Source organism: Ixodes scapularis, unplaced genomic scaffold (assembly GCF_016920785.2).
Source record: "Ixodes scapularis isolate PalLabHiFi unplaced genomic scaffold, ASM1692078v2 ptg000597l_1___fragment_2___debris__unscaffolded, whole genome shotgun sequence".
NCBI classification, from domain to species: Eukaryota; Metazoa; Arthropoda; class Arachnida; order Ixodida; family Ixodidae; genus Ixodes; species Ixodes scapularis.
The window spans coordinates 6,579-32,056 of record NW_024610007.1 but is presented as its reverse complement, the minus strand read 5'-3'; the positions used below and the strand labels follow the sequence as shown (position 1 = coordinate 32,056).

General features: G+C 51.6%; 6 protein-coding genes across 7 annotated transcripts; 4 read left to right on the top strand and 2 right to left on the bottom strand.

The window, feature by feature from the left end:
- Positions 1-7,505: 7,505 nt before the first annotated feature.
- LOC121834203 lies at positions 7,506-8,295 on the top strand. Of its 2 annotated transcripts, none has more exons than XM_042287948.1 (2): positions 7,506-7,916; positions 8,164-8,295. In XM_042287948.1, exons 1-2 carry the CDS (start codon positions 7,524-7,526, stop codon positions 8,206-8,208), a joined length of 438 nt encoding a protein of 145 aa, XP_042143882.1. In that variant the 5' UTR covers positions 7,506-7,523; the 3' UTR covers positions 8,209-8,295. The 2 variants fall into 2 exon arrangements, with proteins under 2 accessions (XP_042143882.1, XP_042143883.1); XM_042287949.1 differs by having other exon boundaries at positions 7,506-7,919; positions 8,167-8,295.
- A 323-nt stretch (positions 8,296-8,618) lies between these two features.
- Positions 8,619-9,924, bottom strand: LOC121834202. Its single transcript, XM_042287947.1, has one exon. The coding sequence runs from the start codon at positions 9,685-9,687 to the stop codon at positions 8,845-8,847; it is 843 nt and encodes a 280-aa protein (XP_042143881.1). The 5' UTR covers positions 9,688-9,924; the 3' UTR covers positions 8,619-8,844.
- Positions 9,925-11,915: 1,991 nt separating this feature from the next.
- Positions 11,916-15,352, top strand: LOC121834204 (mucin-2-like). The gene has a single exon (XM_042287950.1). It carries the CDS (start codon positions 11,917-11,919, stop codon positions 15,193-15,195), a length of 3,279 nt encoding a protein of 1,092 aa, XP_042143884.1. The 5' UTR covers position 11,916; the 3' UTR covers positions 15,196-15,352.
- A 14-nt stretch (positions 15,353-15,366) lies between these two features.
- On the top strand, positions 15,367-16,265 carry LOC121834205. Its single transcript, XM_042287951.1, has 2 exons — positions 15,367-15,947; positions 16,144-16,265. The coding sequence occupies exons 1-2, from the start codon at positions 15,374-15,376 to the stop codon at positions 16,239-16,241; spliced, it is 672 nt and encodes a 223-aa protein (XP_042143885.1). The 5' UTR covers positions 15,367-15,373; the 3' UTR covers positions 16,242-16,265.
- Positions 16,266-16,287: 22 nt separating this feature from the next.
- On the bottom strand, positions 16,288-17,115 carry LOC120844840 (serine/threonine-protein kinase pim-1-like). Its single transcript, XM_040216793.2, has one exon. The coding sequence runs from the start codon at positions 17,113-17,115 to the stop codon at positions 16,288-16,290; it is 828 nt and encodes a 275-aa protein (XP_040072727.2).
- Positions 17,116-23,348: 6,233 nt separating this feature from the next.
- LOC115308930 (CBL-interacting serine/threonine-protein kinase 26-like) lies at positions 23,349-24,257 on the top strand. The gene has a single exon (XM_029967053.3). It carries the CDS (start codon positions 23,349-23,351, stop codon positions 24,255-24,257), a length of 909 nt encoding a protein of 302 aa, XP_029822913.3.
- The last annotated feature ends 1,221 nt before the right edge of the window (positions 24,258-25,478 follow it).

Genomic DNA, 25,478 nt, shown 5'->3' with positions numbered 1-25,478 from the left:
AGGCAAGGTTGGAAAGTAGAGTCGACGACCACTTTAAAGATTTTTACTACGCGCTGTACTCTAACGCTGGTGTCGAAACTACCCGTTACAAAGACTACGGCGACACGGCCAATCGCGTGTTTGATTACATTGTGGCGAACCACGCTAACGACATTCGAACGGCGTTGTACGATCCGAAGCGAGCCATAGACTTGGTCTTTACCTACACACTCTATCTCAAGAGCATTCAGTCCAAGGTCAATTCGCTGGCCAGCGAGAAATACAAGCCCGGGTTTCTGCGCAACGTAGTCATCCCGGCCCTCAAACACTTGATCTACAGAATGTATAAGGACCCAAACAACGTCCTGGGCGAATTCATGTACACAGTCAGGACCAGGGACGTGATAAAGCAGTACCCCGAGGCGTTGGGCGTGGAATTTGCTGGCGACGACATGCTTAGTAATTTGTACGACTTGGACGTGTACGACCTAGATGCCGTGGACAAGTACTTGTACGGCATTAGCGGCGGAATGTACTACGACGTTAAAACCAATACGTTTAAAAAGTACAACTCTGTGCTCGAGCGATACCAGTCCCAGATCGGGCAGGATTCCGTTCTAAAGTTTAAGCGACTCTTCGAAGAGTGGTGCAAGAAAGTCACGCGGCACTCTTCGTGGTCTAGCCAACATCCAGCGTTCGATCCACTGCTCCGGGCCGTTTTCGATGCCGCGGGCACGCCGCAGTGGGACGCGGCGCTCGTTCGCTGGGTCGCCGCCGAGGAAGGTCAGACTCTTCGCATTTACGCCGAGTTGAAAGCCAAGGTTGAATATGCCCAGACCTTTATCGACGAAAAGTTTTCTCCGGAACTCTTGAAAGCCGTTGGCGAAATCGCAAAGATTGACAACGTCAAGCGGTTCGTCTTTCTCTCCGCACCTACGCTGTCGCCGACCGAGTTGCAGGCCATACTAGACGCGTTCGAAAAGATTTTGAAGAACTACACGGAGCACAAACATAGGGACGCGCTCGTCTGGGCGGTGACCCATCCGGCCACGCACAAAGTCCGCGAAGAGGAAGAGACGAGGGACTTGTTTAACAAGATTAAATCTGACGAGTATTTGCAGGACGGTAGCGCCTTCATATCGTCACTATTGGCACATTACGCCAAGTTTCGCAGCCTAGAGGATCTCCTGAGAGAATTTGCTAGGGACCTCGGTGCCGTTCGCAAGGACGCCGTCTTGAGAAAGCGCTGGCTGGAGAACGACGAGGAGGACATTAGGAAGGCCTTGATCGACGTCGACTGGAAGGTGCTCTACAAAAAATTTGAGCGATTGAAACCGCACCTGAACGAGTTACGACGACTACTCCTCGCTGGCGTGGGCGATAGCGGCGACGTCGATGAAAAAATGGAAAAATTGGGACCTTACTATCCTTTAATCGCGAGGCACGGCAAATGTATGTTTGACGAGGCCGACGCCGCGTCTCTGTTTGCTCACGCCACCTCCAAAGGTTTGTACGAGTGGAAAGTGCGTCTCAAGTCAAAGTTTCCCAAAGACGATTTCGATAGACTCTATCGGCTCGTACAGGAACGCCACAGAGACTACGAAAACATGAGAAAGTTTCTCGGTGACAGCGGCCTGCTTAGTGCCCCTCCGCTCGTGAAACTGCCTTCGAGCGTACCAAACCTAAAGACTTGGAACGACGCGATCCTGGCCACCATGAACGCTGCGCCCGAACTATGGATCGAAAAGATAATTAGCCAGTCGAAGTGTAACTTGCAGACGCTGCGCAAAAATGTTTCCGAACTCAAATCCCTAATGACTACGGAGCGCGAACGTAGAGATAAGATCCGCGAGTGGGGAATGAGCGGACCCATCGATAGATACCCGCAGACGCACGAAAAGGACCCAGTCGCCTTTGGCGAGCACGAGGGTTTCGACAAGGATTTGTTGGACAAAATCAAAGCCCCGTACGATATTGTAGCGACGGTGGAGTTTGATCGCATTCGAAAGGCGCACGAGAATTTCGAGCGGCACTCGGAGATTGTGAGGCGAGCTCGGTCGGCGGTCGCTACACTGATAGAGGCGAACAAGGAGTACGTGAAACACGTCGCGACGTGGGGCAAGCACCGCGCTTCCTTTTTTCCGTCCACCGAGGCGTCGCGCGAAAGCGTAAACAATCTCTTTTCGACGAGATCGGCAAATGGCGAAAACTATTGGGAGCTGCATCGAGACCTCGGGGTCGCGCAAATCACCGAGCTGTTGCACGCGGCGCGAACGGCGTACTGGAAGACCAAGCAGTTTAGTCTGGAAGCTCGAGTGAGGGTCTACCTGCGCAATCTCGTCGGCACCTTGCGCGTTTCGCAAAGCGCCGTCTCTTCCAAACTGTCTAGATTCAAGGTGTCGAGTCTGCTGAAGATGGTCGATGCGGAAGACGACGACGACTGGAAAATCGAATTTATCCGCTGGACCGTGGCGAACGAGGACGCCGACGTCGCTCGCAAACTCGTCGCAAAATCTTACGACGCCATGTGGAGGCTCTTGCGCGAAAGAGTGACGGTCGATTTTTTCGAGTTTTTGCGCGAGGCCAAATACGCGGAAAAGTGCGTGGACCGCCGATTTCTACGGCTAGAGGACACAGTTCTGGAAACTTTTAGGGAGCGTCTCTTTCTCGATTTCGCCGACGAGACGGACCTGAGACCAGAGCTAGAGGCGTGGCTGGCGTGCCACGCCGCCTACGCGCAGATGGTCGACGCGGTCCGCAAAGAGTTTCCCGACCTGACCCGAGTCGAAAATCTCAAAGTGCACGGATCGGAAGAGGTACGTAAGGCGATCGAACGTGCCGGTCGGAATTACGCCAAGTGGCTAAACACGGAAATGATCTCGCCAAAGGACACGCTGGCCACCGTGACCGAGAAAGTCGCCAAGATTAGAGAGTTGGTGGAAAACGAAAAGCGCTACAGAGAGTCTCTGCGTGACTGGGGCATGCACTCTCCGGACGGAGAGTACGTTCGTCAGTACGAGGACGGCGTTACCGGAGAAGACGATTACCTCGCCAGGATAATACGCGAAGGCGCCATCGACGTTGTGGCCACCTTTCCCTGGGACAGGATCGCAAACGCCCACGCAAAGAGAGCGGCCTACGTTCGGCGAAAGGCCGAAATATACGAGGCTCTGGGCCAAGAAACGGACTTGATGGACTGCTCTCGACACGTCGAAAGGCTAACGCGGGACCTGAAGCTTTCTCCCTGGCCGCAGCGAGGCGATAACGCGAGAGTGCTCGATTTTCTAAAGCGAATCGAATTGACGACAATGTCGCAAAAAGACCTGATTAAGCGTCATCACGCCGACCTGACTCGAAGCTTCGTTTCCGAGCTATTGAACATGTGTAGGGACGCCAAAAACTACCTGGCAATGTACAAAGTCTTTGAAAAGTACAAGATATTCGGAATAGTGAAGCAGCTCAAACTGTGGGACATTACAGATGCACCTGACGTGCCAAAGACTGTATTTGACACGGAGACCGTCTCGTATCCAAAGTGGCTGGAGGGAGTCTTCGACTCTCGGGTAGACTGGGAAAAGGCGAGTCGGTCTCTCGTCGCGGCGTACGAAGATCGCAAAAAGACGCTAGACATTTCGTCGGCTCTGGACGCCGAACGTTTGATCACGGAACCTCGCGCCGAGGCGTACGAGGCGGCTGCCAATTCCGACTTTGTCGCCGTCACGCGAGCGTACAGGGAGGGCTTGCACCGCACCTTGCCTGCCGCGACGTGGGAATCTTGTCGGAAAGAAATTGTTCGTCTGAAGGACAAGGTACAACCCAAGCGCGCGTCTCTGGCTCGGGAATACGTAGCAATCTACGAGTCCATCCTCGCGCACCGTCGCGCCGAAGACGAATCGCCCGCAAAGTTAGTGACCAGAATCTACTCGGACGAATCGCTGGGCAATTCAATGTCGGACCTAAAGGAAGACGACGCAGATGCGGTAGAGTATCGGCACTTGCACCTGGAAAGGGATTTGAAGTTGTATTCGAAATTATTGGCGGAATTGGACGCGACGAGGGAAGCGTCGCGATCCGCGAAAGCAGACACTGACATCGACACCTGTCCTAACCTAAACGCGGAGCCCGTCGTTGGCACAGTGTTTAGCGTCTTGTCGACGCTGCGTTCGGCCCGCGCCGTCAAGAGTAAGGTGGACGCATGGAACGAGTCTCTGCGAATAAAATCTTTATTGATTGAAAAGAGAAGCAAGCCGTTTACTCGAGACTTGTTCGTCTTCCTATCTTCTTCTTTGTCGGCACGATCCGCCGCGGCCCGGTGGCCGAACTCGGATGCTCCGTTGGCTGCATCTTCGAGGTCGGGATTCGACGATTGGTACTCAAACTGGGTCCTGCCCAGATACGTGTGCGACGAGAGCGATGGCGAGGCGTACGCGACCGAGATGCAATTTTTGAAGGATCGCAGGGCGATCATCGAGAGGAAGATTGTCGCGCCCATACGTGGAATCGGGACGCCGTTCGAGGAAAATGTGTTGCGAGCTCGGATTGCGCGGACCAAAAAGTATCTTTTCCTCACGGACGTATTGGGCCGACGCACCTCTACGGACGACCTCGACGTGCAACAGAGTACGCGCGACTTTACCGAGATGGCCCGATTCGTAGCGACAATGGTGCGAGAAACCAAGGAGGTGACTCATGCGATAGAGTCGCACCTGACGCCTTACGCGAAGAGCGTGAGGAGAACCGATCCGCTGGCCAGGGCGTACGCCGACTCGGATGACGGGACGACGGGGGTGTTGGAAGCGATAGCTTCTCCCGACGCGCTCGCGACTTTGGACGCGGACGCGCTCCGGCACACGGGCGACTATGTAAAGGTTCTCTTTGAGAAGGAAGCCAGGATGCGAGTCTTTGAAAACGTGCGGGACGCCTTGTACGTGCGCGATTGGAAACCAGTCGCCCTGCAATACGGTGCCCAGAAACAAACTCTAGATTTTTTGGCTCTACGAGAGAAGGACCTGGTCGAATGGATCGACGTCTACCTAAAGAAACACGCGTCTTTGCAGAGTGGTGATAGGATCGAGTTTCTAGACTCTTTATTCGAGACGTTATGGATCGACCTATCTAGACTCGAAGGGATAGTGAAGGCGAACGAGCGCGTGATAGGGGTGGCCAAGTCCGACCGAGAAATTGCCGACGCGGTGGACGAGTTAAAGAAGAACGGCTTGACAAAATTTGACGAGGACTTAAAAGAGTACGAACGCCTGCGCAACCGGGCGCAAAACAACAGGCTCGTTTCCTTCAAAGACGCGCAACAGTTGTTGGATCGGTTGAGGGAGGTCGGACGAGTCTTGCGTTTTCTAAAGAGCGAACGACAGAGGATATGCGTTCGACTTCCATCTCGCGTTATCGACTACATTTCGCGACACCCGGACTTTGAATCGGGCGGAATCCAGTCGGGAGTCGCCAACGCTCGCGAATATAAAGTGTTTCTGGCCTTTTACGATGCTTGTGTCAAAAATTCCCTCGCGTCTCTTGTCCAAAGCCTAGACTTGAACACCACTGGGGAGTTGAACGAGGCCGTGGCGTCTTACGAACGAGCCTCAAAGCACTACCGTATCTACGACGCAGAGTACGAGACGCACGTGGAGTCTAGGCGAGAGATCCTAGCCGTGGTGCCCCAAACTAGCGCGCGAGTCAGATCCCTCGAAGCGGACCAAGAGTTTTTGCGAGCCTCCAAGGACGTCCTAGGCAGAGTGGCGTCCGACGAGTTGGCCGAGTTTGGAGCGACACTAGCTAGAATCGCCGACAGGATACGCGAAGGGGCCGCTCTCTTTGAAAAGCATCGGGCCGTGTTGTCTGCGGCGTTTGCGGTCGGGAGAGATTTTCCCAACCACCTGACCAACTACTACTACCAGCGCGACTGTATGCCATTCGCCAAGACGTTGAACGCGGTTAGCGCGCAGGCCGGCCTCTACGACGAATTCGAGGCAATGCGCGACGGCAGAACGGTGTCGAAGGAGTCTCTAGCTGAAGTGTACGTGCCTCACGCCGAGACCCTGGTGTGTTCGTTGGCGGCTTACGAGGCACACGTTCGTAAGGTATTTACGGACGATGCCATCGATCACATGCACAGAGCCAAGGAGCGAATATCGCCCGTGCCTCTGGACGCGACCATCGACAACGAGAACCTCAGGGCCGCAATCGTGCGTACCGGTGCGTTAAATAAATCGCAGTTGTCAGAACTGGAAGACAATATCAGAGAAAGCTTGAATAGGACGCGGACCGTGATCGAAGAAGTGGGCCGCCTGACTACGTTCGGAGAGCACTGGGGTTTTCTGACGGGAGTTGGTAGCGACTACACGGAAGACCGCCACGGGGTATTTGGATACCACGCGGCGTTGGAGACGACGCGCGGAACGCGGTCGCCCAAAGAGTGGCTGTCCACTCTGGCCACGGAAAGAGGTTACAACACGGCCGAGATAGTGCAACTCCTCAAAACGGTGTCGTCGGTAAAGAACTTGTACAACGAGATACTCGGCGTGTTTCCTCCGGAATTGTGTAGTCTGTATTATCGCGTCGTCAAGCAAGTGGTGCTCTCGGACGCCGATTACAGAGGCAGGGTTCTACACGCGGCCGAGGCCCTGGCAAAGATTCGAGCCAAACTGGGCGAGTCGTGCGACCCGAGTGCCTTTGCCAAAACGTTCGCAAATGTCAGAGACGCGGTCGACAGTATGAGGTTTCTTCTCGCGCACGTCGCTTGCGTTCGCACGATTGAAAAGACACAGACGGCTCTAAACGTGTTCTTTGGGCGCTTCCCCCCGCCGCCACTTCAGAGAGACGTTGAGATTCTTCGCAAGTACGCTCTGTTGGCGGCGGGCAACCACGAGCTGGCCGCCCTGGTGTGCGAAATAATGGAGAAGACCCTGAAGGACGCTCGGTCCAACGTTCCGCTCTTGAATTACGTGGACGATCACCCCGACCTGGACGAGTACTTTCTCGTCAGGGTCGTGGAAGCGGCCAAGACATTCGCGAAGCGGTCCACCGTCTGCGAGTGGTTTTTTCGGCGGATGCGCGAGTATTATTCGAAAGAAGAGTACGACACCATGATGACCTCTCATTCTCGGGCCTTCAATTACCGAAACGATTGGATCGACGTTAAACTCATGGCCACCGTGCTGGCCGAGGGCGTGGTTTGCGAACTGAACCCTACCGTGATCGAATTTATAAACGAGTTGCGGAAGGACGAGCGTAGGTTGTTAGGGCTGTTCGAGCGATACCGTGAGGCGGTGTCCACGTTTGAAAACTACAGGCTGGATTGGGCCGGCCTGATCAAGAGAGTCAGGCGGATGCCTCGCGAACGGATCCCGGGAACAGACTGGAGCGAGCGCGTCCATCCGAGCCTCGCGGCCAAACTCGCACACGGAGACGCGGCGGTGAAACTGTTTGAGCTCGTGTGCGACGCCGAAACGGAAGAAGACGCAATGAGCTCCGTATTTAGAGAAACTTCTTCTTCAAAAGACAATTTGGATTACGGGTCGGTGTTTCACGACATGGATCTGTGGACCACCGTGATCGAAAAGACTACCGCGATAGCCGAGCGGCTCTTGGACAAGCACGCGGACGTGTTTGGTTTTCTGGAGAGGCGCGAAGGCAGAGTATCGGCCGGGAACGAGGCCTCCGAGGTTGTGCTGCGTGCGATTGCGCGCGCCGCAAACACCTGGGTGTGCAAGCACTTGTGGCGAGAACTGGTGGCAGCCGAGCTCCTGAGGAAGCACGACTACGACGCGGACGTCGTGTTTAGACTTTACGGGAAACTCGTCTATTCCACCACGGGAAAGGAGTTTTCGAGCGGGGACGTGCCCATCGACGTGTACGAGTTTCTCAAGGACAATGATCCGCCGACCGGGACTAGTCCCTCGATGGAAGTGTTTCGCATGATGCGTCCCGAAAATGTACACGGTAGCGAGCGGGTGCTGGGTTACCTTTATTCGCATCTCCTCTACGAAAAGACGAACCCAGCCCTAGTCAGAGTGTGGTTCTGGCTTCGCGGCGATAAGAGGAGTCTACAAGACTTTTTTCGCTACGCGTCTTTGGTGACGACCGACTGGACCCGCGTGCTACCCGAGGCGCTAAGATAATTCCGCAACGAGGGAACGCAGTGGGTAAACTTTACGATGCGCGTTTACACGGCCCTGTGCATTTTGCGCGACAACGCCTGTCATATCGAGACCCTGATTACGAAAACGCCCATGTCGCATCGCGTTCGAGTCCTGATTGTGGAAGCAACGAGGCTCTCGCCACTCGAGGCCATTATGCGACACGACGGTGGCGCAACCAGCGTCTACGAGGTCGAGGAGTACGAGACCGCCGCCAGACGTTCACAGACACGCTGCGACGACGACAGAGACTGGCTCCGCGACCTCCATTACATGCTGAACGTCGAGAAACAGTACGCAAAGTCTGCGTTTTACGAAAAAGTTGTGCGAACCGTGCCGATGGCGCAGCGCTTGTGGGACTATCTCCTCAATTCGTCAGACTACGAGGCAACTGTTCGCAACTTTAATCGCTTCGTTGCCGTGCACGGCCACTTTGACTTTCGTTCCCTAATCATAAAGTTAAAGACGCTACACGATGGCTGACGAGAAGATATAGGCGTCGCTTGGTTACTCCGCGTAAAAAACAAACTCGAGTCCCTTCGCACCAACCCCTACGTGTACGCCGATCCAGAAGAACGTAAATTTCTACATTTCGTTCTCTCGCATCCCCACTCTATCGAAGAACTCTTTAAAAGGGTCGACAGACCACTTCTAGTCTGGACCAGATTGGAAAAGAAACTTGGACCATATTTTGTTTGATTGCGATTTATTGTTATTATTCGTCGGGAGCGTCGACGTCTTCTCTTCCGTCAACCAGAGGGACGCACGGCGGAGCGATCACCACAGGATTCAATAGTCTGGCGGGCACTCGGAAGTCGTAGTATCCCTTGTCCGAAATTGCAGCCACAAAGTCCCTCACGTTGTCCGGCCGCGACAGGTCACAATACATTCTGAGATAGTCCAGTGTCTTGGAACGAGTCGTTCGCTCCATCAAGAGACTCTTCACCTCGGGGAGCGCCAGTGCCCAGAATCGTTCACTTAATCTATAGTCCGTCACAGTCTTTCGGATGAAATCCTCGCTCTTGAGCATTCGGAGGACGAAGCAGTGCGGCGAGTGCCGAGCGTGAAGCACCCAGGGGTCTTCTTCGTTGAAGTTTCCCATCCACGCCTGCATTCCGCAATAAAAGCAGGTGACGTCTCCTTCGGCTGTCTCGCATTCTCTCATAAAGAATCCGGCGTTTGCAAACTCTTTGTAGTACTTGGAATACCTTCCAAATGACGTCATTCTGTCCATAACGTTGCACATGGTGGGGTGAACTGGTGACTCGTAGACTACTGGGTCGAAATCCACAAACAGCCGTGGGTCCCGATATGTCTTGATAAATTTGCAGTCTGGAGATGCGGCGGCGTGGAGTTTATGTGGATGCACCCACATTCCCAATGCCGAGGCGTTGGAGTTTGAGAGTCTCAGGTATTCGTCTGTCACAACGAGGTTGCAATCTTGGCAGAAATTTACCCCGAGGAGGCGACGGAAGCCGGCAAATGCCATACACCTAGGTGTCGGGTATTGCATTTGGCAACCCTCGAAAGTTCGGAACCTTGCAATTACGTCCTGCATCTTCGTCGGTACTAGTACTAGTCGTCGTGTCGTGATGTGTAACACTACTCGCAATATATATATATATATATATATACACTAAAGGGGGCGTTGCAATCCATATAGCTGACGTCAGTAAGTACACAAAAGATATACGCATATTTCGGCTTTAGATGATAACAATTTTAAGTGGAGGGGGAGGAGCAAAGCAACAATCTTGTATGGATTTTGACCTTTGTTACTAAGAGCGCTGTTGCTACAGGCTGATAGCTGTATGGGGGGGAGGGGGGGAGGGGAGGGGGGGGGGGGGCGTGGACAGTCTGAGGTATCTTGCCCTTTCTGACTAAGAGCGCTGTTTGCTACAGGCTGATAGTTGTATGGGTGGGGGAGAGGGGGGGAGGGGGGAGGGGGGGTGGGGGGGTGTGGGTGAGGGTAAGGAGGAACGTGGACAGTTTAAGGTATCTTGCCCTTTCTGACTAAGAGCGCTGTTGCTACAGGCTGATAGTTGTATGGGGGGTGGGGGGGGGGAGAGAGGAACGTGGAAAGTCTAAGGCATCTTGCCCTTTGTGACTAAGAGTGTTGAACCTTCGTGTTGCGTGGGGACGGTAACTTTGAAGACAAAAATTTAGGTAGAAACAAAACACCCCTTTAATATTTTATGACTAAGAGTGTTTTAACCTTCGTGTTGCGTGGGGACGCTAACTTTGAAGACAAAAATTTAGGTAGAAACAAAAACACCCCTTTAATATTTTGTGACTAAGAGTGTTTTAACCTTCGTGTTGCGTGGGGACGCTAACTTTGAAGACAAAAATTTAGGTAGAAACAAAAACACCCCTTTAATATTTTGTGACTAAGAGTGTTTTAACCTTCGTGTTGCGTCGGGACGCTAACTTTGAAGACAAAAATTTAGGTAGAAACAAAAGCACCCCTTTAATATTTTTGACTTTTAGAATGAAGAGTGTTGAACCATAGTGTTACTAAGGGTGGTGGTAATGACCAGGGAAAGTTAAAAAGTTGACAAGACAATGGATATGAAGTAGTTTCAATTTAAGCTTAAACAAAGTGACTCATAGAAGGGATTATATAAATGAGAACATTTTCGTGGTAGTCGTATCAGCAAGCCAGCACAGGACAGACACTAAGTTTCGTCTCAAAATGTTTTCTAGAAATTAATTTATGTTCAAAGTCTGGTCACTGATAACTGTCGAGTGTTCGTGGAACTGATCTTACATTCACGCGAGTCTCATCGCCAAGGTCAGATGTCGAGCGGTAACGCGATATGGAAATATGCAAGGTTGGTTGTTATTCGAGTGGTTTTTGACGTCAATGCTACTAATAGCTCGCCACCAGAGAGTCACATGGGCTGTGAGAGGGGGGTCTTAGTGAGGTATAAAACGGGCGACACACTACCACCGACTACTAGCCTACCCTCTCCCTCGCAGCAACGACAGGACTACTACTACTGGCAGACATGGAGTCCAGGCGATTTCCAATGCCGACGGCACGACTAGAAGCTCCGGGCCATCATCTAAAGACGCCGGTGAAAGCAACCTTCAATCATTCGACCATACCAGCCTCGACCAGTATGAAAGTATTTGAAAGTTTGAAGCGAAAGAAAATGACCAAGGACAAAGTGAAATTCATTCCCGGCGTCGTTCCGAGGACGTGGAAGGAGATGCCGCAAGACTACGACCTCCTAACGGTACCGGTGAAACCATCTCCTTCTCTTATCATTTTATTAATTCATTTCGTCATGTGGTCCATAGCTAATCTGGACAATTCTCCCGTTGATTCTTTAAGGCATTTATTCATCGATTACCTTAACGAAGAGGTGGCCCGCATGATGAGCGAGAGACATGTAACGAAGGAATTGTTAAAGTTTCTCGAGGATTCTGTAGCGTCGGCCCCCTATTCCGTTTGGCTGCCGGTGGACGGAGACTCCAGCGAAAATTGGGTATTTTATCGTGGCGCACGTGAAAAACCTAAACACGTGGTGCAACCTCTTTTGCTCACTCACTATCAAGGGTATGAATGCAATCGCGCCCACGTTGTTTTAAATATGTTTAACGGCTACAAGGGTAAAGTATTTTATCCTTATAGCTACACGTTCAGTCACGATAGCAGAGATAAAACTAATAAGGTAATTCTCCTGCAATATTTCATCTTACCAGCGCTAACGTCGTTGACGATGCGCCGAGAACTCGCCGAGTTTATTGGCTAAGTATTAATATTGAAAAGGATAGGGCCCTCATGGTAAATTACATTTGCGAATCCATTAAAACATTGGTGTATAAATCTGTGTTTTTTTATTCGTCGGAATTTAATCAATGCGTGAATGTAATTGCAAATATTGAAAGTCGGAAAATGACGGATAGAAAAAAATCTAAATTGGCGCAACTCATAGAGTATCCGAGCATTTTGACCGATCCATGGGTTTACATCTCCGGGGTCGGCCTATCAATTGGGGACTTTGATGTTGCAGAATTCTCTAGAGGACTTTTTTATTCCACGGAGTACGAGTCTGTCGCTCGGGAGACATCGGAATTGATGACATCTTTATTTTTTTATGTATTGTATGTTATTATTGAAAAACGGCGGGTGTGGGATTGTCGCCTCGTTGTCGAGTCTAAAAACGAATCTATCCTGGCGGCCTTTTATAATTTAATATCGGACCTCCTGCGACCATTCAATTGTAACGCTGCCGCCACATGTTCATCCGTACTAATACGTCATAACATGGCGTCGCAGGAGGACCTGAATTACGGCCGCCTGGATAATTATGATACTCTTAAAACTCCGAAAAACATTAAGGCTTTGAAAACCTTTCTCGGTTTCTCCTGCGTGACCGAATATACCAAAGTAGTGACCAAAATTTCTCAAAAGTCTAGTCGCCGCGTCTTCGTTATGCACCTGTGCAATTTCGAAGAAGAGGCGACCGTCGAAGCATTTGTGAAGAAATATTTCGATGCGACCACTCTGTGGCCATTCGTCCTCGGTCTCTTCATTTATTTCAGTACGAGGGAGGACGAGGTGCTGACCGAGGAATTGCTCGACCTATGGTCGAAGCAATATCCGACCCTCCTGGCCACGTCGATGAACGTGGCCAATACCATGATGCCGAGCAGGTTTTTCAAAAACGCTTCTATCATGGACACGGTTCGGACAACGATTGGCTTCCAGCAACCTGTTGCTGAGTCGACGCCTACCGGCGACGAACAGCGATTGGTATTTGCCACGTTGTCTAGCCAGGAGGTGTTTGAAGGGATCGAGGACGACTCGATTAGTAGCCCGGGCTCCGCGAAAAAATCCGAAAGCGTCCAATCTGGCAACAAAGACTCTTATTCGGACGATGACGAATTGGATATTGCAACCGAGATGGTATTGAAGAACGCAGGAGTGCCAAAATCCAAAATTGATTCGTCGGACAGCGAGGAAGAAGAAATCGTGCGGTACACCTCTTCTTTCAGGAAACGGAAGAATTGTCTAGACTCCGATTCTGACAGCGGACCGATTCCAAAGAAACCTGTATACTATTCTGAAAACGAAATTATTGATATCGACTCGGATGACGACCAGAACAGATCTTCATCGACATCATCTCCGGATTCTCTAATTAGGCCCATTGTGAAACGTCGGAGACAAATTCTATCCGATTCAACGGATGACGAAATGGTCGAAGCCCAAAAAAGTAAAAGTCCGTTCTGGTCGGACGAGCCGTCAACGCCAATACCAGAAAGTCCCTGGCTGTCAGAGTCGGAGTGCTCGTCTTTCACCGGACCGGTGGTATCGTCTTCCGCGGTTAACGCGGAATCAATCACCCCCTCACCCAAGTCTCCGATCCTGCCGCCGTTAACGCCACTACCAGAGAGTCCGAAGCTCTCGGAGTGTTCGTCCTTCACCGGACCAGCGGCATCTCCTTCCACGAGCAACTCGGAAGTATTATCCTTTTCGCCCGAACTTCCGATCGTGCCGAAGGCATCGCCCAACGCCGAACCGCTCCTGCAAGAGCCCGAGTCCGAGCTGCCACATCCATCTTCATCACCATCAAGTCCGCAGCTCGAGCTCTCATTTTCTCCATCACAGTTCAGGACGTCGCCGTCGCAGCTCATACTGCCGCCGTCGCCAGAGACTCTGTATCCAAGATCGCCGGCGCCGGTGCCAGAGACTCTACTTCCACCAGTGCCGGTACCACAGACTGTAGATACAACATTGCCGGTGCCAGTTCCAGAGACTCTGCTTCCATCACTGTTGGTGCCACAGACTCTACACACAAGATTGCCGGTGCCAGTGCCGGAGACTGTGCTTCCATCACTGCTGGTGCCACAGACTCTACATACAGGATCGCCGGTGCCGGTGCCAGAGACTGTGCTTTCATCACTGCTGGTGCCACAGACTCTACATACAGGATCGCCGGTGCCGGTGCCAGAGACTGTGCTTTCATCAGTGCCGGTGCCAGAGACTGTGCTTTCATCAGTGCCGGTGTCAGAGACTGTGCTTCCATCAGTGCTGGTGCCAGAGACTGTGCTTCCATCACTGTCGGCGCCAGAGACTGTCTTCCCAAGAGTGCCAGTGTCGGCGCCAGAGGCTGTGCTCCCATCAGTGCCAATGTTGATGCCACACACTGTGCATACAACATTGCCAGTGGCGGAGGCAGAGACTCTCTTTCCAACAGTGCCAGTGGCGGAGGCAGAGACTCTCTTTCCAACAGTGCCAGTGGCGGAGGCACAGACTTTCTTTCCAACAGTGCCAGTGGCGGAGGCACAGACTCTCTTTCCGACAGTGCAGGTGCCGACAGCACAGACTCTCTTTCCGACAGTGCCACTGGCGGAGGCACAGACTCTCTTTCCAACAGTGCCAGTGCCGACACCACAGGATGTCTTTCCGACAGTGCCAGTGGCGCAGGCACAGACTCTCTCTCCAACAGTGCCAGTGCCGACAGCACAGACTCTCTTTACGACAGTGCCAGTGGCGGAGGCAGAGACTCTCTCTCCAACAGTGCCAGTGCCGACAGCACAGACCCTCTTTCCGACAGTGCCAATGGCGGAGGTAGAGACTCTCTTTCCAACACTGCCAGTGGCGGAGGCACAGACTTTCTCTTCAACAGTGCCACTGCCGAAAGCACAGAATGTCTTTCCGACACTGCCAGTGGCGGAGGCAGAGACTCTCTTTCCAACAGTGCCAGTGCCGACAGCACAGACTCTCTTTCCGACAGTGCCAATGGCGGACGTAGAGACTCTCTTTCCAACAGTGCCAGTGGCGGAGGCACAGACTTTCTCTTCAACAGTGCCACTGCCGAAAGCACAAAGTGTCTTTCCGACAGTGCCAGTGGCGCAGGTACAGACTCTCTCTCCAACAGTGCCAGTGCCGACACCACAGGATCTTTCCGACAGTGCCAGTGGCGGAGGCACAGACCGTGCTTCCAACATTACCACTACCAGCGACGTGGGTGCATGGTCAAGATGCGCTAGTGGCACCACAGTCTGTGCGATTTTTACCCTCGTCAATGTCGGCGCTGCGGCAGTGCGATGAAGTGCACGTCCCATTTACGTGGCATCGGGAACAAGTACCGGTGGCGGCGGCGGCGGTACCCACCACTCATTCTGTATTATCGAATGACCATCGGCAGACGATGTCGACAGATATTTATTCATCATCGCTTCACTCTGGATTTTGTCCCCCATCGCTTCAATCGGCATTTAGTCCACCGATGGCTCATCACCTTTCTAAGGCAGTTTTTGGAGATGACTCCTCCTCGACATGGTCTGAGGTGAGCGAAGACTCTAATTCGTTATTACGTCAATTGCTGACAGCACCGCTTAAAAAGAATACGTATTTTTCACCGATGCAGAGCGCATTTCAAGCTCTGTCAAAATTGTCGGAAGCGGAATCGTGCTCTACCCCGTCCTTTCCCTCGGAGGAGCAGCTGGAAAGGGAATACGAGTCTGTTACCACTTTACAACAACTAGTGGCCATCACCCTAAACGACGACGTTCCAGTCACTCCTTCGAGCGTTACGGGTGAAGATATGACAGACGAGGACGTGGCAATGGTAGCCGACCTGATTGATTCGGTCTACAAAAAAGACTCTAAAAGCGACAAAGTAGAAGATTTCTTTGAAACTGCTCTGCATCAGGCCATGTGTGAATACAATTGCCAACACGAAGGAGACGAAGAAGAGGAGGAGGTCAAACGCCTGCTTGTGGACCTGGTGAATAAGGTGGTGGCGAAAGTTGTGACGGAGACTGAAGAGCTCGACGAGGAGGTCATCCTTCCCCCAAAAAGTGAGTGTACATATATAACTCCTTGTTGTACCTTTTTTTTTCTAGCAGAGTGTATCTGATGGGATGGAAGATCCGACGCGTCTCGTAAAAATCGGAATGCTATTAAAAGAACGTCCTAGACCGCCTCGGCGAGGAAGACCGTCTAGAACGAGGAAAGAGACTGGTCTTTAATTTGTATATATTCCTTTATTTACAGGTCACAAGATTCCATCCCTGCAGGAGCAGCGGAGCAAGACCATGTCTCTTTATGACGAAATACAAGAATATCTAGACAGTTTAGATTATGAGGTGTAAATAAAGAATTGTACATATACCGGACCTCTTTATCTACCTGTGGTGATTACTTTGTCAAGAGACGAAGTTCGTTATAGAGGGTGACTAGCCTCATGCGTGACTTGCCCTTGACCCGCAGTAGTCTAGTCAGGAGCCGAATAGTGTTTAGCGAAAAGGTGTGCTTATAGCGAATAAAGATCGGGTTGTAGTTTAGATCGCTAAAGTCTCGTATCTGTTGGAAGCTGCAAAAGGGATACTCGTGAAAGACGAGTCTAAAGAATAAGAGACCCAGAGTCCAGACAGCCGAGGCTTCGGGAAGATACTCGTGCTCTAGGAACCATTCGGGCGGCGCATATTCGAGAGTTCCGCAAAAGGAGGTTTTCGGTTTGTCCGAGTCGCGGAGTACAAAATCAAAGTCGATGAGCTTGATGTCTCCGGTGTCGATGTCGACGAGCACGTTTTCTTCTTTGACGTCGCAGTGGAGCAGGCCAAAGAGTAGCCAGCAGTCGTAAACGATTCTGACTATCTTGATGAAAAGTAGAATGGCTTCGCGTTCGCGAAGTCTGTAGCAGTCGAGGTACTCTGCGAGGGTAACGTCGTTTTCGGAACGCTCGGTCACGATGACGTATGGTCCACCGCGGTGGATTTTGAACCAGTCGTACATGTAAATTGCACCCGAAATTAGTCTGACCTTGAGGAGGTTGGAGACTTCCATGGGGACGCGATATTCCGACCAGTGCCAGACCATGGTCGAGTCGATGCATTTTGTAGCGACCGGAAGGTTGTCGGAGATGCGTCTGCCGGCGTAGACTTTTCCGAAGCCGCCCTTGCCCAGTCTGTAGGTCGTGTCGACGTCGTAGCCTCGTTTGGCCAGCTCGAATTCGAGATTAATCATCGTACAGGGAATAGACGCAGTAAACGTTTTTGCTCACGAAAACGTCACCGAGAAACGTTTTTTCTATATGTCCGTCGGTCAGCTTGCGCTCTATGTAGACGTTATCATTGTAGGCCGAGTTTAGGATGTTGCGAACGTCGCCACCCGTTTGAATGCTCTAAATCCCCTTTATCTGGTGGTGAATGCCGAGCACGTTGGGTAAGTAGCGCGTGGACATGGTAGTGATGGGTGGAGGTGCGATTTTTATGCGTGCAATTGAAATGGCGCAGGGTGGGTTAAATGACTAGACGACTGCGGTGTCTTGTTGATCCCAATCGTCTATTTCCTCAGACGGATCTTCTTCTTCTTCGTCTTCTTCGTCTTCGCTTTTGTTGAAATGCATTTTTATGTAATGTTCTTTGAGCCAATCGATAAAGGCGCCGATGGTCCGAATGTCTTCCGTTTTGCTCTCGTCCTTGTGGAAGATGACGGAGTTTTCGATAAAGACGGGAGAAGAAACCGGTGGTGGTACCGTTATGTGTGGTAAGATGGATTCGCGAATGACCTTAGCAATCGAGGTCCCCTGATCTCGTAGTTCTTCCGAGACCACGACCGTGCTGCCATCGGTCTCTGACTCTTCGACGACGTAGTATTTATGAACCTCCTCCATTTGACGCGATATCACTATCTTGTGGAGAGACTTGATGCGACGAGGGAGTTTTTTCTACACACTACAAAAATAATATTCGGGCATGAAGTGCGTGTTTTTAGGCAAGGGGTCGTATGCTAAAGTATACAGGCTCGTGTTCAACAAGGACCAGAGTGTGGTGATAAAAGTGAGTAAGAACAAGGGGAGCGAGATATACGCCGAGTATACGATCCTCTCGGTCTTGAGAAAATGCGGAATAAGCGAGGGCATACCCCAGTGCCTGAGTAAGGTAGCGTTCGACAAGGGCGCGGCGATAATATTTGCCGACTCGGTGAGTAGGCCCCTAGACCGGATACTATATCACGACAAGAGCTCGATAAACTTTAGAAGCGTTTTTAAGCAAGTGTTTCGCACGTTACACGCGTGCGTGCAAAAATGCAACGTCTTTCACTGTGACATAAAGCCAAACAACGTCGTAGTGAACGCCGACATGAAGTGTACGGTCATAGACTTGGGCGGCGCCTACCTGGCTCCCGCTATACACAAACCGAGCGTTTCGGATCCGGCTGCCGTCAGGACGACCATGGCGTATTCGTCACCGGAGGTCGTGGCCATATATTGCTGCAGCCGCAAGACGAGTTACAATCCGGAACTCCTCATGACATGGAGCCTGGGAGTCTTTCTGTACGAACTTTATTTCCACAAAATACTCTTTCAACGACCCAAGGAAGACCTGCTTCCCAGTGGAATAGTCGGGGCCTCCAAGGAAACGATTCGTAAACTCGAGTCAAAGATCACCAAGGCTGTGTACTCGGCGCCGGTGGACGTGGCCGAATTGATTTGGCTCTGCTTGGCCCCGTTGCCCGAGGAGAGATGTAGACTGGTGGACATTGAGGCGTACCTTGTCAAGGCAGGTTATTGACGGCCAACAAGGAATTTACGATATAGTGCGAGTTGCAGCTGGTCGTTTCTCGCACCAGGCCTCCGTCCGAGTCGACAAAGAAGCTGGTCCCGTTGATTCGCAGGACGACACCCGCGTCGAAATCGACGCATTTGGAGTACACGTCCTCGGTTCCGTTGACAAAGTAGGGTATCCCGAACCGTGCGAAGAATTGGCCCGACACGTACTTGGCCGCTCCGCCGACGTTGCACACGGGCGGGTAAACGAATCCGTCGTGATCGGCGTCGCACACAGAGTAGGTTTCCAGCACCGAGAGGCCGTCGAGAGTGAATTGGACCGAGCGACGCCAGTATCCACCTTCGCCAGTGCAGACGATGGAGCGCACCATGTTTTCTATCGAGTTGCAAGACATGATGAATTGCTGCACGGGGCGCAGACCGTCCCAGAGACAGTCGGAGAGCCACGCGCACGCCACGTCTCCGTTACCGCCACCACCATCGTTGTCGAAAACGCAAACGCCGACGTCTTTGCACATGTGTACGTAGTTTCGCGAATAGAAATTTACTATGGACGGACCGATGCATCCGAGTGCCTGAAGCAAGTGAACTGACGTTTGGTGTCTTTAAAGTGCTCCGGTATTTTTCCAAACTCGGCCTTAAAGAGTTTGCTGCAGCGATTCATTTCCTGCGCAGACAAATCAAAGCCGTACTGCGTCATAAAGTCGTCGCAGAGACGCGTCACGCACCCCCTGTGGCGTAGGTAGTCTTCTTCGTACCCCTTACATATCCTGACCGCGAACGCATTGAATCGATTCGTCGTCTTTTTGGTCCACGGGGACTTTCCAAAGGCCTCCGTGATTTTCTCGAAGGTCCAGGGGAATCGTGGCTTGACAGGCGACGCGCCAAACATCCACTCGTACGTGACGTGCTCAAACAGCTGCCGATAGGTCCGCGGCGGCCTCGTGGAGATTGAGCGAGCACGGCGCAAATAGTCTACGAAGGCGTCGTCCAGACGTTCGTCTGGCCACGAAGTCAAGACAAATATCGCCATCACCGTATTGTACGAACACTTTATTATGCCCATTCCGTTAATTTCGGAAAATAAGAGGACGGGTAAGGAGTTTAGGATGGCGTCGGGCTCGCAGGGCTTGTAGCTGGTCGAAGAGACGTACAGCGTCATTTCGACCCCGTCGTAGTCTTGGTTAAAGGAGCCGCTGAGTTCGTGGTGGATGCTAAGGACCAGTAGATTGTCGTCGTCGTACGGCACCGGCTGAATTAGCTGCATTCCCGACGAGTATAGAGTCGGGTGCCTGCAGAGGAACACGTCCTTGCTCCGCACGTAGTTGTACACCTTGGGGGGCACGCCGACTTGCCACAGGTCAATGTCGGTGGCGCACACTATGACTCCTCGCACCGTGTAGATGGGTCTAGTGCCTCCGTACATTTGTCTAAAGAGACCCTTTTTGTGCGCCAAGACGTCCAGCATGGACATGTGAATGCGTCCGCCAGAAAAGATGTTGTTGGTGACCGAGCCGTTGCATCGGTTGGAGGCGACGTCCCTCCGTATGTCGTCCGACGGGATCATGGCGTTGTTGTTTGTGGACACGCTCATATACATGGTGTTAGATACGGACGAGGCCGCGTCGTTGCTGCCGCTTCCGCCGGAAGGCAAGGACGAAGAGCAGCCGGCGCTTCTACTGCCGACGACTTTGCCTATGGCCATGTTGTGAATCATCGTGACGATCTTTGCCTTTATCTCGGGAGCTACGACGGGCACGTTGTCGGACGAGATTGCTACGGAGCTGATGAGCTTGTTTAGGATCGGATAGTAGTCGCAAAGCCTGTAGACGGTCTTTGGCTTGGACGTGTGATTCTTTTGGGAGGTAGAGTTGACCATGGCGTTTAAAGATCTAGACTCATAGGTGATTTGAGAATGAATCAGCTGCTGCAAGTTCTTGTCCTTCATAAATTCTAGGCGCGCGCACGGAGGTCTCACCACCAGGTATCTGGAAGTGTAGCGCTCGTACTGGTCGGGGTATGCGATGCGAAACGCTTCGACGGCGGCCGGCGATGCTACGTCTTTGGTATTCAGCATGGACTGAATTTTACCCACGTACAGGGGTAGAACGTAGCGAAATCCCAAGTCGACCAGCGCGGGGTGGCCCGGGCACCTCGCGTTGTTTTGTTTGCACATGTCACAAATGTCCTCTGGAGAATCGTACATGTTTAAGCCAAAGTATTTCGAATCGTAGAGACGAGCCAGGATAGCGTTGTTGCCGAGCTTGGTCTCTCCGCACAGTTCTCGCACGTCGAACATGATGCGGATCGTTCCGCTGCGTATACTCTCTTCTATCACATCGTCAGTCAGGACAAAGAGCGTCACGTGCGTGTCCGGCATCACGCGAGGATGGGCTTCTTGCTGTCGCTACAGTTAAAGTATAGCTCGTCCTCTTCTTCGAAACCACTGTCTCTATGCGCGAAATGCTTGTATTTCGAAGGAACGATATTATCGGTCGCATTGTCCTTGGCGGTTCGGTTTTTTACGAACATGAAACAGGCGACGTAGTGGTATATCTCGGTGACGATCAGGACAAACACGAGCAGGGTGGTTGCGGCGTACAGCGTGTAGGTAAAGGACGGAAGGAGAGCTTCGCAAAACTCTTCCGCGTCGTATCCACACAACGGAACTCTGTCACCGGGCCATATTGAGGTGACGTCAATGCACGCCGGTGTTCGATTCACTGTGTACGTTTGACAGAGTACCTCGGTCCTGCTGAATATGTAGAAGACGACCACGTTGAGTGCTCCGTTTATTAGTACGTATACGAGGTAGAAGATCGCGAGAAATGTCAAAGAGGCAAACGATCGTTCTTCTTTGAATTCGTAATAGCTTGCGTATGTACTAATACAGACGATGGCTATAGTTATGATAAAGCCGAGGCTGTTGTATATCTGTATGCGTAAGCTAATGGGATCGGAGCTATTTGAGCGTGTCTCTATGTAGTTTGTCTGATTCCACATCATAATGCCGCATATCATCCATAATATAGAGACGATGAAGAACAGGCAACTCAGCGCACGAAACCGGCTAGCGGACGTAGACATGTTTCCAGATAAAGCGTACTAGTAACAGTAAAGCGTGGGTTTTTTTTTACTACTCGCTATTCTCGTGATTCATATATTCCTTTAACCTGTTTTGGATTTGAATCTCCAAGTCCTCGCATATGTCCTTTTTTAAGAGGAGGCGTATCGCGGACACGATCATTGACGCGTTCATGGTCTGGCGATTGGACCTGTGGACCAATTAACTTGTTTTGTCACACACCTCGTTCAACGTGTCGTGCAGAAGGTCGTTCACGATGTCAGCTGCCTGGACATCGATCGAACAATCGTACTTATCCTTGGTGTATTTCCTGATGTAGCAATGAAAATCTCGTCTCTTCATGATGGAATATATAACTCGATAGATATCCAAACCGTGCACAGATTGGTTTTTTACAGACATGGCGAAGAAGTCGACGCAATCTGTGACCAGGAGGCAAAGGGTCAAGCTCATAATACCCCGTGGGCGCATTCACGGAATCCTCTTGGATCGAATGTACACGTGGAGGACTAGCAGTACTGCGGCGGTGACATTGGCGACTATACTGGAATATGCCATGGCCATCGCAATCGGAAGAGCCCAATTACACATGAAGCGAGAGAATAAGAATAAGATAGACGCCCAACACATGGCGGCTGACTTTTATTCCATATTCAATAACAAGGAAGTCATACTAAACACCTTTCGTAGAAAAGTCGTTCAGCGGAAAAAGAAATCGAGCGGGAAAGCAAGGACGTCGAAGCGAGAAAGCGTTAACCTTTGAATTTCTTTCAGATTGGCGCGCTGTGCGGGACATGCGCGCAGCGTGCGTTTCAATAAAAGCTGAATCACGGGGGATTTCACACCAACGTCTATGACACGCCTCAATTTGTTCTCGGCATTAAATATCTCTTCGTAGAACTCGCCGTCTATCCATCGTTCGTTGAGGGCGGCAATTTCCCTACAGGCACCCGCGCCGAGTGGAAAGACAAACTCGCGCTCGAGCAAGTATTCGTATGTCAGGCGACCAAACTGCCACGAAACAATCTTTTCGTAGTCTAGCGAGTCGGGCACCGAGTGCCGCAGTTCGGGCGGTCTGGACGCGTCGTTGCCATACTCGTCCGGTTCGATGACGTACTCGTAGTTTTGCAGGTAAATGCTCCGATGCCAGTCAAAGACAAAGACTTTACGACGGTCGAGCTTGCTGACATGAACCATTTCTAGCGAGAGGTTAACCTGATACACCTGCCTCTCGGCACAAAACAGCATGCAGTCCAGGACCTGCTCCAGCACGTAGAGCTTGTCGAGATCCGGTAGGTAGGCGGCTCGCATAAACGCCGCGTCTTTGAAGACAAACGTCGAGCCGTTGAAGTCTTCCCTGTGGTTCACCAGTTCGGGCATCTGCTTGCAACCGGCGCATATAACCAGCACGTACAACTCGAGTGGGAACACTGTCAGGTAGATATCGTAATCTAGGACTAACACGTTCGTGGACGGCCCTATCTTTATGACGTATTTTTCGCCCTGGTCGTCGACGTATGAATAATAATCAAACATTTTTCTTTGTATATTTCGTCACCCACCCTATATAAAGACGCCGGGATCACAGATAGTGGCTATAGAATGACGACCGATGAAGTTATGTTTTACAAGTACCACATCGTGGAATCCAAGGGTTCCGGCTCTTTCGGAAAAGTTTTCTCTGCCCTGAACAAGAACACTGGCAAGAGGGTCGTCATAAAGAACGTTCCGATATCCTACGACAAAGAGTGGGGCTACGACTTTCTCTTTACAAACAAGATGTGCGAGATTGACGTCATCGAGCACCTATGTGCGAGAGGAGTCGACGACGTACCTCGACTGTTGGACTACGGTTACTTTCGCTGGAACAAGGAGGAGATTGGCTACATGGTAATGGAAGACACGGGTTCTAGAGACCTCTTTCAATGTATCCACGGTCCGAACAAGATGTCTTTCGACGAGGCCGACATTATGCGAATCTTTACCAGAATCCTGCGCTGCGTCTACACTGCCGCCGCCTCGGCCGGAGTCTACCACGGAGACCTCAAGACGGGCAACGTGATTGTCGATGCGACCCTGCAAAACGTCCAGGTGATCGACTGGGGCTCGGTGCATCTCGTCGGCAATAAGAAACCGAGGCACCGGACCTGCACTACGGAGTACTCGTCGCCCGAATCGCTGGTCGCGGAATCAAGTATGGAAGGCTACGACCCAGAACTTCTCTTGGTGTGGAGTTTAGGCGCCGTACTGTACGAACTCGCGGTCGGAGTCATGCTGCACGAAAAGAAGGACTTTATCGACTATTGCAAGATTGGGCTTTATTACGCGTGTACAACGAATGTGTCGTCGTCGTCGTCGTCGTCGAGGGTCCCCTCCTTTCAGAGAAAACTCAATGCAAAATTAGACGCCACCGTGAAATCTGTCAAAATTAACCGCATGTTGCGACGTATGCTAAACGCAAATCCTAACGAACGTTGCCGATTGGAGGAAATGTTTGAGTTCGTCGAATAAACCCTCCTCACCATCTCTCCCTCTCTCTCTCTCTCTCTCTCGTCCATTCTTTTTAAGCCGACTAGTAGTCGACTCGCCAGTAGTTCCTGCAGACCTACGGCGTAAAGATGTCTTACCCTGTCAAATTGTATCCTCGAGATTACAAGGTTCTCTCGATCATCGACTACGACCCGGTCTCCATCCGCTACGACGCAGTCCACGCGTCGAGTGGCGTGCGAACTATTCTTCACGTCGGCTTCGCGTCAAAGATGATTGCATCCTGGGACGTCGAGGGCATCGTCACGGGGGTGCCGACGAAGTTAGCTTATCCTTTAGACTCGCCGACATACAAGGCCTGCCACGGATCTTTGGTTACGGCAGGATATCGGCCGACGTCGTCTTTTACGCGACTCTCTCGTACAACTACATAACCGTCAAGACGCTAGTGGACGCCGGTGCCTACCTCAACTGGGACCGCTGCGAGTGCTTTCGGCAAGTGTTTTACTGCGTCTACGAGTGCGCCAAGCGAGGGGTATACCACACGGCCCTGAGTTTGCACTGCGTCTTTTTCAACGAAAACCAATACCAAGTGGGTGGTTGGCAATTTGGCGACGTATCGGACGTGTCCGGAGCGACGAAGACGGAGGTGTTCACTGCCTGCAACAAGGACAGTCGATCGCCGGAGGCCCATCGCACGGACAAGTACGCAGAGATGGACTATTGTCCGGAAAAGCAGCTCGTCTGGAGCCTCGGCATCTTTCTATACTCTCTGTACCTGTCGAGCATTCCTTTTGAGCGGAGCGAGCTCGAGTGTGCAGGCAACCTCGTCCGCAACGTTATGTACAACAAGGTCAAGAGAGAAGTTACCATAATTCAAGACCTACAGTCGAGACTGGTCGAGAACACCTGCAACCTTCCCAGAGACGTGCGGATGCTGATTTGGAAGTGCCTGGCCTTCTTTCCAGAGAAGCGACAGAGTCTAGAAACGACGAAATATTTCGTCGACAGAATGACCTTGGAAAAATAAAGTACGTTTCTCGCATTTTCGTTTATCTTCATTTCGTACGACGATGGGGGTAGACGCGATGGAAGCCGTGGTAGTGGCCGATTATATGGACAAGTTGTTTGAGGCAAACCGAATAGAGCTGTCGAGGCAAATATACGACAACGAACAGTTCGAGAGGTTGGTCGCGGCTACGAACGCCGACTTTCCCACACCGTCCGAGCACATCGAGACCGTGG

Excerpts from the sequence above, each read along its gene's own strand:
- LOC121834203 (XM_042287948.1), top strand. The coding sequence starts at position 7,524 with ATGGATCTGTGGACCACCGTGATCGAAAAGACTACCGCGATAGCCGAG. Across the intron at positions 7,917-8,163 it reads AAGTGTTTCGCATGATGCGT|CCCTGTGCATTTTGCGCGAC; the intron begins CCCGAAAATGTA and ends GCGTTTACACGG.
- LOC121834202 (XM_042287947.1), bottom strand. The coding sequence starts at position 9,687 with ATGCAGGACGTAATTGCAAGGTTCCGAACTTTCGAGGGTTGCCAAATG.
- LOC121834204 (XM_042287950.1), top strand. The coding sequence starts at position 11,917 with ATGGTAAATTACATTTGCGAATCCATTAAAACATTGGTGTATAAATCT.
- LOC121834205 (XM_042287951.1), top strand. The coding sequence starts at position 15,374 with ATGGCTCATCACCTTTCTAAGGCAGTTTTTGGAGATGACTCCTCCTCG. Across the intron at positions 15,948-16,143 it reads GGTCATCCTTCCCCCAAAAA|GTCACAAGATTCCATCCCTG; the intron begins GTGAGTGTACAT and ends CTTTATTTACAG.
- LOC120844840 (XM_040216793.2), bottom strand. The coding sequence starts at position 17,115 with ATGATTAATCTCGAATTCGAGCTGGCCAAACGAGGCTACGACGTCGAC.
- LOC115308930 (XM_029967053.3), top strand. The coding sequence starts at position 23,349 with ATGACGACCGATGAAGTTATGTTTTACAAGTACCACATCGTGGAATCC.